Source organism: Moschus berezovskii, chromosome 23 (assembly GCF_049115385.1).
Source record: "Moschus berezovskii isolate FMDL1 chromosome 23, NW_MosBer_1.0, whole genome shotgun sequence".
Taxonomy (NCBI): domain Eukaryota; kingdom Metazoa; phylum Chordata; class Mammalia; order Artiodactyla; family Moschidae; genus Moschus; species Moschus berezovskii.
The window spans coordinates 29,861,037-29,873,959 of record NC_142482.1 but is presented as its reverse complement, the minus strand read 5'-3'; the positions used below and the strand labels follow the sequence as shown (position 1 = coordinate 29,873,959).

Sequence of the window (12,923 nt, the reverse complement as noted above, 5' to 3'; positions counted from 1 at the left end):
TAATTTTTTTTTTCTTGGCTGCGGGGCATGGCAGGTAGGAGCTCAGTTCTCTCACCAGGGATGGAACCCACGCCCCCTACATTGGAAGCACAAAGTCTTAACCACTGGACCACCAGGAAAGTCCCTGGAGGATAGGGGGTTTTGTCAGTTTCATTACTGACGTACCTTAAGCGCCTAAAAAATGCCTGGCACACAACAGGCTCTCAATGAATATTTGTTGAATGCCAGAATTAAGGGCCTCCTATGCGCCAGGCCGCTTGTATTATTAACAGTTAGGTGGACTCCTGCAGGCGCCTTCTTGCCAATCACTTCTACCGAGAGCCAGAAGCGGTCTTGAGTCCTCCTGCCGCCAGGGGTCGCTGTAGGAAACGCCGGGCCTCCTCTTGTTACTTCTATCCCGGCGATACCCTTTGACCTCGTGAAGTATTGCCCCCAGTTAAGATGGCTGCGTCGGTGGCAGCCGCAGCTGGGCGACTTGGGCGGGCCATTCGAAGGTCGCCCTCATGGCCGGGCTTTCGGGGGCTGTCATCGGAAGCCCCTCCAACCCAGGCCGCGGCCGTGCGGGACGCCTTCCTGAGCTTCTTTCGGGACCGCCATGGCCACCGCTTGGTGCCCTCCGCTTCCGTGAGGCCCCGCGGCGACCCCAGTTTGCTTTTCGTCAATGCAGGCATGAACCAGGTAGGGGCTGAACCACGCAGGTCTGGGCGGAGTTTGCAAATTTTTTCCTTAGAGAAAGGCGTTGCGGGATTGGGCAAGAGAAGCAAAGGGCGGAGCTCCTACCTTTCGGGGAAAGAGAGCTTGTGCGTGATTAGGCAAGAAGTTTGGGGTGCAAATTAGGGCTTGGGGAGAACTCGATGGGAAACTTCTGAGTTAAGGTTGAGTTTTAGTTCCGGGAATGGCGGGTGAAGGTTGACTTTTAGTTCCAGGAATGGCGGGTGTGGAGTCCCATCCCATGGGGGCAGACTGGTGGGGGAAGTCTGGCTTCATTTATTAGTTTTTTTAAATAAAGATATCATTCATTAAAATAAATGTTTGTTGAGTACATGCTACTGTGCTAGCCTTTGCGCTCTAAGCTTTCGACTTTGAGCACCACTTATCCTCTCTAGACTTGCCCTGTTTCTGGCCACCAACACATTCGTCCTCATTTTACTAGCAGAGTCCTTCATGATTTATTTGTCTGCTCAGACACCACCAGAGATGGTGCTCCCAAGTTGCCCCCCCTGGCCAAGACTTCACTGTACTCTCAGGGGGCACGGACAGCCCTCAATCTGAATCACCATCTCTATGCCCACTCCCTACGTTTCCCTTCTATTAGGATATCTCTCTCTCCCCCTTCCTGTGTTTCCAGTTCAAGCCAATCTTCCTGGGCACTGTGGATCCACGAAGCGAGATGGCAGGCTTCCGACGGGTAGCCAACAGCCAGAAGTGTGTGAGGGCTGGAGGACGCCACAGCGACCTGGAGGATGTGGGCCGAGACCTTTCCCATCATACCTTCTTTGAGATGCTCGGCAATTGGGCCTTTGGGGGTGAATATTTTAAGGTAAGTCCCCAGGAAGCCCTGGAGCTAGGAAAGGGTCAGTGGTCAGCCAAGAAAGGAGTCAAGGTTAATCCTGTCTCCACCAGAGTCGGCTTAAGCAGGGCCTCATACCAGACACAGAGGCAAAGTGCTCAGTGGACACATATGATAGAAATGTGTCTCACTTCCCTGGTTGGGCTGTAAACTCCTTGAGGACCAGGACTATGCCTCCTGCCTAATGGCTGATCAATAATTATTGTAAATAAACGGTCCAAATTCAGGAGTTAAAAATCCTTTCAGGCTGAGGTGGGTAGGGGATTTCATGGAGAAGGTGGGGCCTGAAAGAAAATGGGATTTAGAGGCAAGGACACTTTCTATGCAGGAAAATCTCAGAAGCAGAGAGTCATGGCTTGTTCTGGAAACCAGGTGGGCACTGGAAATGGTCTTGTCTTAAGCTGAGGGTGGAACTCTTGTGGCTTGATGGGCACTTCACTGGGGCCTTCTCACCCGTCTTCCTCTTCCCACTGGGTTTCCACTACAGGAGGAGGCTTGCAGCATGGCCTGGGAGCTGCTGACTCAGATCTATGGGATCCCTGAGGACCGGCTCTGGGTCTCCTACTTTGGTGGTGACCCCAAGGCTGGTCTGGGGCCAGACCTGGAGAGCAGGGACATCTGGCTCAACTTAGGGTGAGTCCACCCCCACTTATGTCCCACTCCTGGAGCACAAGAAAACTGGCAAATAACCAACACTGGACCTCAGAGTTTCAGTGTATCCTGTGATACTGTAGGGTCAGCCCTGTTCCTCCTCCTACTGAGCTTAATGCAAGGGCTCTCCTGGCAGAAAGTAGGCAGGGGAGAGGGGGGTAGTCCCTGGCTTCTGCCTTTGTCTCCCACCATCCGTCTGGCTTTCTTCTCAGGGTGCCTGCCAGTCACGTGCTCTCCTTTGGGCCCGAGGAGAACTTCTGGGAGATGGGGGATACTGGGCCTTGTGGGCCCTGCACTGAGATACACTATGACCTAGCTGGTGGGGCAGGGGCCCCCCAGCTGGTAGAGCTTTGGAATCTGGTCTTCATGCAACACAACAGGTAATGGGCTACTAGAGGAGGAGGGAAATCCATGACTGAAAGTGAAGAAGTTGGCAGTCAGGAGGCTTTGATCCATTTTTTATGAAAACAAATACTTAAACAGCATTTGCAACATGCCAGGCATATTTCTGGGGGCTTTCCTGGTGGCTCAGATTGTAAAGAATCTGCCAACAATGCAGGAGACCTGATTTCATTCCCTGGGTCAGGAAGATCCCCTGGAGAAGGGAATGCCTACCCACTCCAGTATTCTTGCCTGAAGAATTCCGTGGACAGAGTAGCCTGGCGGGCTACAGTCCATGGGGTGACAAACAGTCAGACATGACTGAGTGACTAACACTTTTACTTTCAGGCATATTTCTAAACACTTTTCAGATAGTAACCGATTTAGTCCTCATCTTTGCCCATGACATTGCAATTAGACACTGTGGATCTTTGGACTCTGCTCTCTTATGATAAGATGGAGTTGAATTTGATAATTTCTTAAGATTTTCTACCAGCCTTGACATGCCTCTTTATAAAACAAAGAATTGTGTCCCAGAAAGTGGAGGTCTGGGTCCAGGCGAGGGCCCAATCACCCTTTATGAGAAAGGAGAGGACCCAAGGCTACCATCGTCCGCTTTGGGGGGTGGGGGGTGAGATGATACTGCCCACTGGCTCCTCTCACTGTCGGCCCCCCGAATCCCCTCCTCATCCCTTTGTGCCACTTGCGCATCATACCTGCAGTCCTATGGGGGGCCTCACCTTGCACACCTTTCCCGTACACCCGGCCAGAGAGGCAGACGGAAGCCTGCAGCCCCTGCCCCAGCGGCATGTGGACACAGGAATGGGCCTGGAGAGGCTGGTGGCCGTGCTGCAAGGCAGGCTCTCCACCTACGACACCGATCTCTTTTCCCCGCTACTCGACGCCATACAGCAGGTAGGCCCGCCTCTTCCCTTCCAGAAGCCACTCTGACCTGCGGTCCTCAGGGCTCACCACCACTGCTTTCTCCCTTTGTTGAGAATTCAAGAGTATTCCCGCCTGCGGGGACAGCGAGCAGCTGAGAATGGGAGGGTGCCAGACGCGAGGCCCCAGTTCACGTTTACAGCCTGATACCGCTCCTCACTCTTTACTCGGTAGTTGCGGCACACGTACTTAGTTGTGGCCTGTGGGATCTTAGTTCCCCAACCAGGGATCGAACCCAGGCCCCGGTATTGACCAGGGAAGTCCCTGATTGTCACTCTTAAAAGACATTCCTGTTGCTGTGCGGAGGATGCGCTGGAGGGAAACCAGAGTAGAAGCTGAGAAATTGGGAGGCTGTTTCATAGTTCAGAAAAGACAAGGTGTGCTTTAGGCTGGTAGCAGAGGAAGTGGAGAAAAGTAGATGGATTTGAAAGATCTCTGGAAGTAGATGCAAAAGCTCCTACTGATGGATTAGATGCAGAGAGCAGAGCCAAGTCAAGGCTGGCCCCCAGGTTCTTGACTTGACTAACGTGAATGGCAGGGCCAGCAGCCGTGTCTCGTTTCCTGCTTCCAGGGCTGCGGGGCACCCCCTTACTCGGGCCGCGTTGGGGCAGCAGATGAGGGGCGCACAGACACAGCCTACCGCGTGGTGGCTGACCACATCCGCACGCTCAGTGTGTGCATCGCTGATGGCGTCTCCCCTGGGATGTCGGGCGCCCCGTGAGTCTGGAAGGGCTACAGTGCAGGGCAGGGGTTGCTGAAGGCTGCAGGGGAGAGGAGGGAGGGGGATGGAGAGGCGAGTGGGGCTGAGATGACAGGCGGAGGAGGAAGGGAGCAGAGCGTACACTCTGCGTCTTGCCCTCCCTTCTCCCCTCCCTCCTGATGCAGGGCTGCTGGGGGCTGGTATCTGGGCTCTGACCCCCTCTAGGCTGGTACTTCGTCGGATCCTCCGTCGAGCTGTGCGGTTCTCTACTGAGGTGCTGCAGGCACCACCCGGCTTCCTGGGCAGCCTGGTGCCTGTAGTTGTGGAGACACTGGTAAGGGCAGAGCTTTGTTGCTTCCCCGGGCCTCCCAGGGGACTTGGAGAGCCTGTCACTGAACCCAAACAGTGACCCTGCCCCGGTTCCCCACCCTGAGTGTCTACCCCAGAGTCTTCTCAGCGGGCTTACAGAAAGCAGGGAGCCTCCTTGCCCAGGCTGCTGAGCCTTTGACCTCAGAACCCCCTTCTGCCTGTATCATGCCCACCCCTCCCTAAATAAGCTGATTCCCCATTTGGACCCTCCGCCATCCATCAGCCTCTCTGAGCCCCCAAGGCAGGTGTCCCCAGGGAGGGCCAGGGTGGAGGTGCAGAGTAGGTTCTGTTGCCTCTGACACCGCCTCGGACCTCTGCACTGTTCCCAGGGAGATGCTTACCCGGAATTGCGTAGGAGCTCAGCCCAGGTACTGGACTCGGGTGGGGGAGGGAGGGGCTGATGAGAGTGATGGGGAGAGGCTCTCCCTCTCAGGAGGCCCGGCTCCAGCCCTGCCCTGCCCTTGTTCAGATAGCCAGCCTGGTGTCGGAGGATGAGGCGGCCTTCCTGGCCTCCCTGCAGCGCGGTCGGAGGGTCATCGAGCGGACCCTGAAGCGCCTGGGGCCTTCTGATGTGTTCCCAGGTGAGCAGGACGCCTGGCCGCGGTGTGAGGGCTCCACTTAGGTGAGCCAAGCCCAGGCCTCACATCCCCAGCCCGACGTCTCTCTCCCCTACTCTCTCCACCACCGCCCTGCTTCTCCTCACTTCCCTACTGCCCAGGCTGGCCCCACCTCTGGTCTCTGCTTTCCAAGGCTGGCTGCAGGCCGAGAATGAACTGCCCTCCTCTGAAATGACATTGCCAAGGGAGGACCCTGGGCTACCCCCAGCTCTTGCTTTGGAGCCTGAAGGTGACCCTCTTCTGGGGCCTGCCCAGCGCAGGGAGAGGGCCTGTGTGCTTGGCATCCGGTGGCTTCTGTGGTCACAAAAGCCCTGGCCCGTACTTCTCCCCACTCCCTCCCTCAATAACCCTGATGCCTGTCGTCTTCCTCCCTCAAAGCCGAAGTGGCCTGGTCCTTGTCACTGTCTGGGAACCTGGGGCTCCCCCTGGACCTGGTGGAGCTGATGCTGGAGGAGAAGGGGGTGCCGCTGGACACTGCTGGACTGGAGCGGCTGGCCCAGGAGGAGGCCCAGGTACCGGCTGGGCAGCCCCACCAGTTCTGTTAGGTCACAGCCCCTCCCTCAGTCCTGGGATCTTGTAGGAAGAGGGAAACAGGAGGCTGAGGTAGTGTCTGTCCCCGCACTCAGCCCCCATCCGCAGCCCGCAGAGAGGAAGGCCAGTGCAGTGGGCCACACAGGAGCAGAGGGGGAGAGGCCAGCACGAGTCCTCAGAGGGGCCACTGGGGGCCGCAGGGAGTCCTGGTCCTGAGACCCCTGTACGAGGGAAGGTGCACCAGCCAGCCCGAGGGCTTGTTCCAGAGGGGGTGTGGGGTGCACAAGCTGTGTGGCGGAGGCAGGTCTCCACACAGCCTCTCCTGCACACGTGCCTGTCCCGCAGCACCGGGCGCTGCAGGCCGAGCCGGTTCAGGAGCAGGGACTGCGGCTTGACGTCCATGCCCTGGGGGAGCTGCAGCGCCGAGGGGTGCCCCCAACCGATGACAGCCCCAAGTACAGCTATTCCCTGCGACCGGGCGGCGGTTACGGTGAGGGCCTGGGCTGAGGCGGGTGGCCAGCGGCTTTCCTGACCGCACCTGGGAGGACAGAGAGCAGCCACCAGGCCTGTGCCTCCCCCGGGGAGCCGCCAGGGGTTGCCGTGGGTCCCGGCTGGAAGTGCCCCCTTGTCCCTGCCGACTGGCTTCAAGGGAGGCGCGGGCCCAAGCCCCTTCCTGGCACTGATAAGCAGTCTCGACCCTGGCAGAGTTCAGCACCTGTGAGGCTCAGGTGCTCCAGCTGTATACAGAAGATGGGACAGCTGTGGCCTCCGTGGGGGACGGCCAGCGCTGTGGCCTCCTCTTGGACAAAACCAACTTCTACGCTGAACAGGGAGGCCAGGCTTCCGACCGAGGCTATCTGGTGCTGGTGGGCCAGCAGGTGAGCCCCCCACTACCACCACCACCCCCAGTGCCCGCCACACACACAAAGACAGACACACACACAGACACGTTCCCCAGTTCTCCTGAGCCAGAAGGAGCCAAGGGAGGGAGAGGCGGCAGGCACTCAGCGCCTCGGCCCTGCCCTTTCCCAGGACGTGCTCTTCCCAGTGGCCCGAGCCCAGGTCTGCGGAGGCTTCATCCTGCATGAGGTGGTGGCCCCTGAGTGCCTCAAGGTGGGGGACCAGGTGCAGCTGCACATGGATGAGGTGAGGACCCCACCCCTGCTGTTTGTTCTCCATGTCCTGCAGCCCGTCCTCTCTCCCCATCCCACCCACACCCAGGACCCTGGGTGACAAGAGTGTTTCAGGCCTGGCGACTGAGCTGCATGGAGAAGCACACGGCCACCCACCTGCTCAACTGGGCGCTGCGGCAGGCCCTGGGCCCTGGCACAGAGCAGCGAGGCTCCCATCTCAATCCCGAGCGGCTGCGCTTCGACGTGGCCACGCAGGTGAGCTGGGCACAGAGAGGCAGCCTTCACATGAGGCGACAGGCTTAGAGTCTGGTGGTGTGGGAGTTTGACCAGCAAGAGAGCTGGACTCCCCTCGCTCAGTCACTGGGGGACCTTGGGGTGGGGGCCTTCCCATAAGGCCGCTCCTGCACCAGCGAGGGTCAGGCGAGCTGGTGTCGGGTCCTCTCTTGGCCTCCGGCTGCCCGGCTTCCTTGTCCCTGCTGTCACCCAGGCCGTTCTTGCTCAAGCCGAGCTGCCCTCTTGCTTATCTGTCATCCTGTCTCCGTGTCCATCTGGCTCCAGTCCTGCAGGAAGTGTTCACTGACTGAATCCCATTCCACCTGATGGCTCCTTTCTTGCTCCTGCGTCTCCCCCATCCTGTATTTCTCGTCCACTGGCTTCCCTCTGTTGTAAGCTCCTGAAGTACAGAGCCTCTGTCTTCTGTTCCTTTATCAACTTTCAGTGCCTAGCGAAAGGTCTGCTGCTTCCAATAGGCCTAGTTGCCAAGCAGCTTTCTAAGGAAAAGAATTGTCAGCTCCACAAACGTATTGAGTACGTGTTATGTACTAGGCACTGTTCACTGTTGTGTACTAGTGAACTAGCTTGGGGCTGGTTCGGTGAACATTGACTGCTTCATCTTGCATCACTCCCAGGCATGGGGCTGACTGCCTGTTGGTCTATTTCCCCCACAACCCCCTAGGCCCCGTTGACCCCAGAGCAGCTCCAGGCAGTGGAGGGCACTGTGCAGGAGGCCGTGGGGCGGGATGAGGCTGTGTACATGGAGGAGGTGGCTCTGGCACGCACTGCCCACGTCCCCGGCCTGCGCTCCCTGGATGAGGTGAGCTGGGGGAGCCCCGCTGGTGGAGATCGTATGAGTGACCACCCCCCTACTCACAGGCCTGTTAACAGACCTGTGCCTCTCACCATCAGGTATACCCAGACCCTGTGCGGGTGGTATCCGTGGGGGTGCCCGTAGCCCATGCACTGGACCCAGCCTCCCAGGCCGCACTGCAGACCTCTGTGGAGCTATGCTGTGGGACGTGAGTCACTCCTCTCTGCCCACTCAGGCCTGGGGCCCTGGACCTCCTCCCTTCCCTTGTCCCTGGAGCCACCAGCCCCTGGTTTGGAGCTCCAGCTGCTCCTGTCTCCCATCATCACCCAGATTTCCTCCTGCCTCCCTCTGCCCACAGGCACCTGCTTCGCACAGGGGCTATAGGAGACCTGGTCATCACTGGAGAGCACCAGCTCGTGAAGGGCATCACCCGCCTGCTGGCTGTCACTGGGGAGCAGGCCCAGCAGGTCAGCACACCAGCGGTGCCTGGGAGGCTTCTCTGGGTGTGGGTGGGTCAGGGAGCACTCAACTGATCCGCTCGGGCCGGGGAATGCCCGGCAGCAGAACTAGGATTCATACCTGTACACTAAGCCATACCAGCTGCTGGCAGCTGGTATCTGTTGTCATCATTTGATACCTTGATGAGTCTTGTTAAATGTTTCTAACTTGTCCCTGCCCAGCAATAGGTCGAGAACCCCTGTCTTGGGGAGGGCAGGTGAGCCACACTGCCCTGACCATCCTGTGCCCTCCCTACAGGCCCGGGAGGTGGGCCAGAGCCTGGCCCAGGAGGTGGAAGCAGCCGCAGCTCGGCTGAGTCAGGGTAGCCGGGATGTAGCGGAGGCGCATCGGCTGTCCAAGGACATGGGGCGACTCACCGACGTGAGGGCCACCCCCACCATGGAGCTGCCCCCTCCACCTGGCCCTGTTCCCCTCCCTGACCCTGCCCGTCTCCCTCCAGCATTCCCAGCCCACATGTTTGTTGTTTGTCTGCAGGGGGACATGTAGAGGGTGTGACCTCTTCTCTAGCCCTGCTGGTCCCTGCCTCGGGGACCATGACTCAGTGGGGCCAGGGAGTGACATGCCACTTCTGACCACAGGCCGTGGACACCGCCATGATGCCCCAGTGGCAGCGGCGGGAGCTTCAGGCCACACTGAAAGCGCTGCAGAGGCGTGCCAACACTGCCGTCCGGAAACTGGAAATGGGGCAGGTGAGAGGGGGTCCGGCTGCACCCCACGGGGCAGATAGCAGGCACACCTGGCGAGCATCAGAGATATTCTAGCATTCATGCTGAGACACCTCAAGGCCTGGTGGGGAGTGAGGGTGGGTGGCAGTTCCTGCCTCTCCTGCCACCTGGGTGCTATCATCAGGTCATTCCCACACTTCTCTCTGCCAAACTGGGTCTCTCCCCCAACTCCCAAGCCTGGCTCAGACTCTCGCTCCAGGAAGCTGACTTGATTACGCCATTCAGCCCTAATTGCTCCTTGACTGTGGCTCCTCCTTCCTCCGCCTCCCCTCGCCCATCTGTGCTCCAGCCTTAGTCTCTTCACCTTCAGCAGCCCATGTGTGGGGGCCTGGAGCTATAAGGAAAGGGAGGAGAGGAAGGATATAGAGAGGACCCAAAACAAGGTGGCCATTCTCAGCAGAACCCCTGGCACCTTTGCTGGGGGACAGAGGACGTGGGAGGGGATTTCTGGGCTGGGGCTCAGTTCAGAAGTGGGGGCTGATTGCTTCCCAGCCTGACCCCTGCACTGTTCTTCTGCCTCCCAGGCTGCACAGAAAACCCAGGAGCTGCTCCAGCGGCACACGGAGGGGCCCCTGATTGTGGACACAGTTTCCACGGAGTCCCTCTCTGTAAGCACTGGGTGTGGGGTGGGCCCAGGGTGTGGGGAGGGGAAAGTGCCAGCAGGGAAGAAGCTGGGAGTCCAGGGAGCTGCGAGGTCGCCATCTGCCCTCCCCCGTGCAGATGCTGGTGAAGGTGGTCCGGCAGCTGTGTAAGCAGGCGCCCAGCACATCCGTGCTGCTCCTCAGCCCCCAGCCTCTGGGGCAGGTGCTGTGTGCCTGTCAGGTGGCCCAGGTGAGAAGGGGGAGGGCACCCCCACCCCACTCATCTCCTAGTCCAGTTTGTTGATCCCTTGTCTTTTATTCCTCCCACACAAAAGAGCCACGGCTGGGTAGAGGTGATCTCTGAGGATACCCCAGGATGGGGACAGGGCCACCTCCTTGTCCCTAACCCACGCCCTCCCACCCTACAAGGATTCCCTCAATTCCCACCACCCCACCCTCCAGGCTGCATATTTCTTGCAAATAGGTAACAGCCATTCATCAGCCTCTATACATGCATTCCTAGCCCATCCGTCTCCTGTCTCCTCACCCACTTACCCACCCCCACCATGTGCCCGGCTTGCAAGAGGGCCCTACTCACCATGACTCCGCTCCAGTGTACACTGAGTGGGAGGGGCAGGGAGGGCTGGTCTGCATCACTGCCCCTTCTGTTTCTGTCCCCAGACTGCCAGGCCGGCCTTCACAGCAGAGGCCTGGGCGCTGGCTGTGTGCAGCCACATGGGGGGCAAAGCCTGGGGCTCTCGAGTGGTGGCCCAGGGCACTGGAAGCACTGCAGACCTGAAAGCTGCCCTCAGCGCAGCCCGAGCCTATGCCCTCAACCAGCTCTGAGCAGGCTCACGCAGGGACTCACACACACTGAAGCGACTGCAGCCAGGGCAGTGCCTGGAGCCCTGAAGAAGCCAGCAGAACCTCCCCGGAGGCTCAGCAGAGGACTCAAGTCTGGAGGCCAAGCAGCTGAGCCAAGAGGGTGCCCTGGGCTGGGACCTGCACAGACACAAGAAGGTGCGGGCTGGGGAAGGCAGAAGTGAGCCTGAACATAGGCCCTGCGAGGTGAAGGTGAAGACATACATGGCTGTTCTGGCTGCGATTGTTCATTAAAAAGTATTTCACAGGTTTGGAAGCTCCAGAGGGCTTCCCAGGTAGACCAACAATAATGTTTTAAAAGAGAAGGCTTTTTTGATAAAGAACACCTGCCAATGCAGGAGACGTAAGAGACCGAGGTTTGATCCCTGGGCCGGGAAGATCCCCTGGAGATGTGAATGGCTACCCACTCCAGTATTCTTGCCTGGAGAATCGCATGGAAAGAGGAGCCTGGCAGGCTCTGGTCCATCGGGTTGCAAAGAGCCAGACACGACTGAAGCGACTTGGCACACACACACAGGAAGCTCCAGGACATTTTTTCACCTAAAAAAAAGCAGCCTTTCCCGTTTCAGCATCCTGACATGGGTGCCCCATCCCCAATTTGACCCTTCACACTGGACTGAAAGGCCACCTGGCAGCCAGATCTGAACTCCCCTCTTCACCTCCACAAGCACTTGGCCAAGCATGCTGTGCCAGCCTGTTCTGAGCATCCACAAAGGCTTCCCTAGCCAAGATTGAAAACTGTCATGTGAAAATCATGAGAGTTGGGCAGATCCTCTCTGGTGTCACTTATTTCATTAACAGCTTGTCATTTTAATGAAGGCTCTGATGATTTGTTGATAAAATGAGCCAACAGGGACTTCCCTGGTGGGGCTGAGACTCCAAGCTCCCAATGCAAAGGGCTTGGGTCTGATCCCTGATCGGAGAACTATGATCCCACATGCCACACTATAAATTGAAGAACCTGCATGCTGCAGCTAAGACCCAGCAGAGCCAAACAAATAACCCAATAGGTACTGATCAGTTGCTGGGACTATGGCAAGAAACAAACAGAACTTCCTGCCCTTGTGGAGCTTTCTTCCCGTTGGGAAACAGCAATGAAGAGAAAGAAGGTATCAGATGGGAGTGAGGTCTATGGAGAGAGCAGACTGGGGTTAGGAGGGGGTGAGCCCCGTGGACATCTGAGGGCAGAGTCAGTGCAGAGGCCTGAGGGGCAGGTGCAGGTCTTGGGGTCAGAAGGGAGCAGAGCCAAAGCAAACCTACTCTTTTTTTTTCTTTTTATTTACTGTTGGTTGTGCTGGGTCGTCATTGCTGCCTGCAGGCAGTTGGGGTGAGTGGGGGCTCCTCTTTGTTGCAGTGCATGGGCTTCTCATTGCGGTAGCTTCTCTTGTGGACCACGGGCTCTGGGACACAAGGGCTTCAGTGTTTCAGCACGTGGGCTCACTCGTGGCGCATGGGCTTAGTTGTTCTGTGACATGTAGAATATTCCCAGACCAGGGATTCAACCCATGCATTGGCAGGTGGATTCTCACCCACTGTACCACCAGAGCAGTCCCAAGCCTTCTCTTTTAAAACAAGTTGCAAAGCACCTGCCCCAAACCTGAGCTGAAGCTGAAATTGGCAGCTCAGAGCAGGAGGAAGGTGTGGACTGGAGGGCAGTTGTCCTTCCCTCCCAAAGTGAATCCACCCAGGACCAAGCCAGACACCTGAGCTCCACCTCTGTTCAAAGATCTCTGTTGCTGGATGAAGGAAGGGGAACTAAGGAGACCCATTCCTAAGTCAGAGCCTCCCTGGCTGCGAAGTTCTGGGGCCATTTAGTCAAAATTTTAGAGCAGAGCAGGCCTTCCTGACAGCATTTCTTGCGTGATTGCTCATTCTAATTGAGACGGTGATTCGTTGGTAAATCACTGATGAGGGCTTGAAAGGGGCCTGGAGCCCCTGGCCTCTGGCTGCTTGCAGTCCTGAGAGGTCGCAACTGTGGATCTTAGCAACTGTGGCAGGGGCCACTGTTCAGTGCACTGACAGAAAGCCTGGATCTTAACACATAGTCACCTCAGTGAGGATACTGGGGGTTTTTTTTGGATGAGTTAACCAAGCTTCTAAGGTGGCAGCTTATCCAGCGTAACCCAGCTAGTAATCATCAGAACTGAAGTTTTGCCTCCAGTGAAACTTCCAACCACCCTTGGTTGCTCTTCCCCTCTTGAAGGACGATTTCATTTTCTGTGAAAGCTGGTCATT

General features: G+C 57.7%; 1 protein-coding gene across 2 annotated transcripts; it reads left to right on the top strand.

Annotated features, from left to right (window-relative positions):
- Positions 1-410: 410 nt before the first annotated feature.
- Positions 411-12,513, top strand: AARS2 (alanyl-tRNA synthetase 2, mitochondrial). Of its 2 annotated transcripts, none has more exons than XM_055406739.2 (22): positions 411-678; positions 1,349-1,540; positions 2,058-2,203; positions 2,434-2,601; positions 3,325-3,517; positions 4,116-4,261; positions 4,470-4,578; positions 4,943-4,981; positions 5,083-5,194; positions 5,609-5,742; positions 6,107-6,251; positions 6,467-6,639; positions 6,794-6,907; positions 7,009-7,149; positions 7,850-7,987; positions 8,080-8,189; positions 8,340-8,448; positions 8,738-8,860; positions 9,079-9,189; positions 9,750-9,833; positions 9,946-10,056; positions 10,488-12,513. In XM_055406739.2, the coding sequence occupies exons 1-22, from the start codon at positions 442-444 to the stop codon at positions 10,650-10,652; spliced, it is 3,000 nt and encodes a 999-aa protein (XP_055262714.2). In that variant the 5' UTR covers positions 411-441; the 3' UTR covers positions 10,653-12,513. The 2 variants fall into 2 exon arrangements, with proteins under 2 accessions (XP_055262714.2, XP_055262715.2); XM_055406740.2 differs by having other exon boundaries at positions 412-678; positions 3,373-3,517; positions 10,488-11,962.
- The last annotated feature ends 410 nt before the right edge of the window (positions 12,514-12,923 follow it).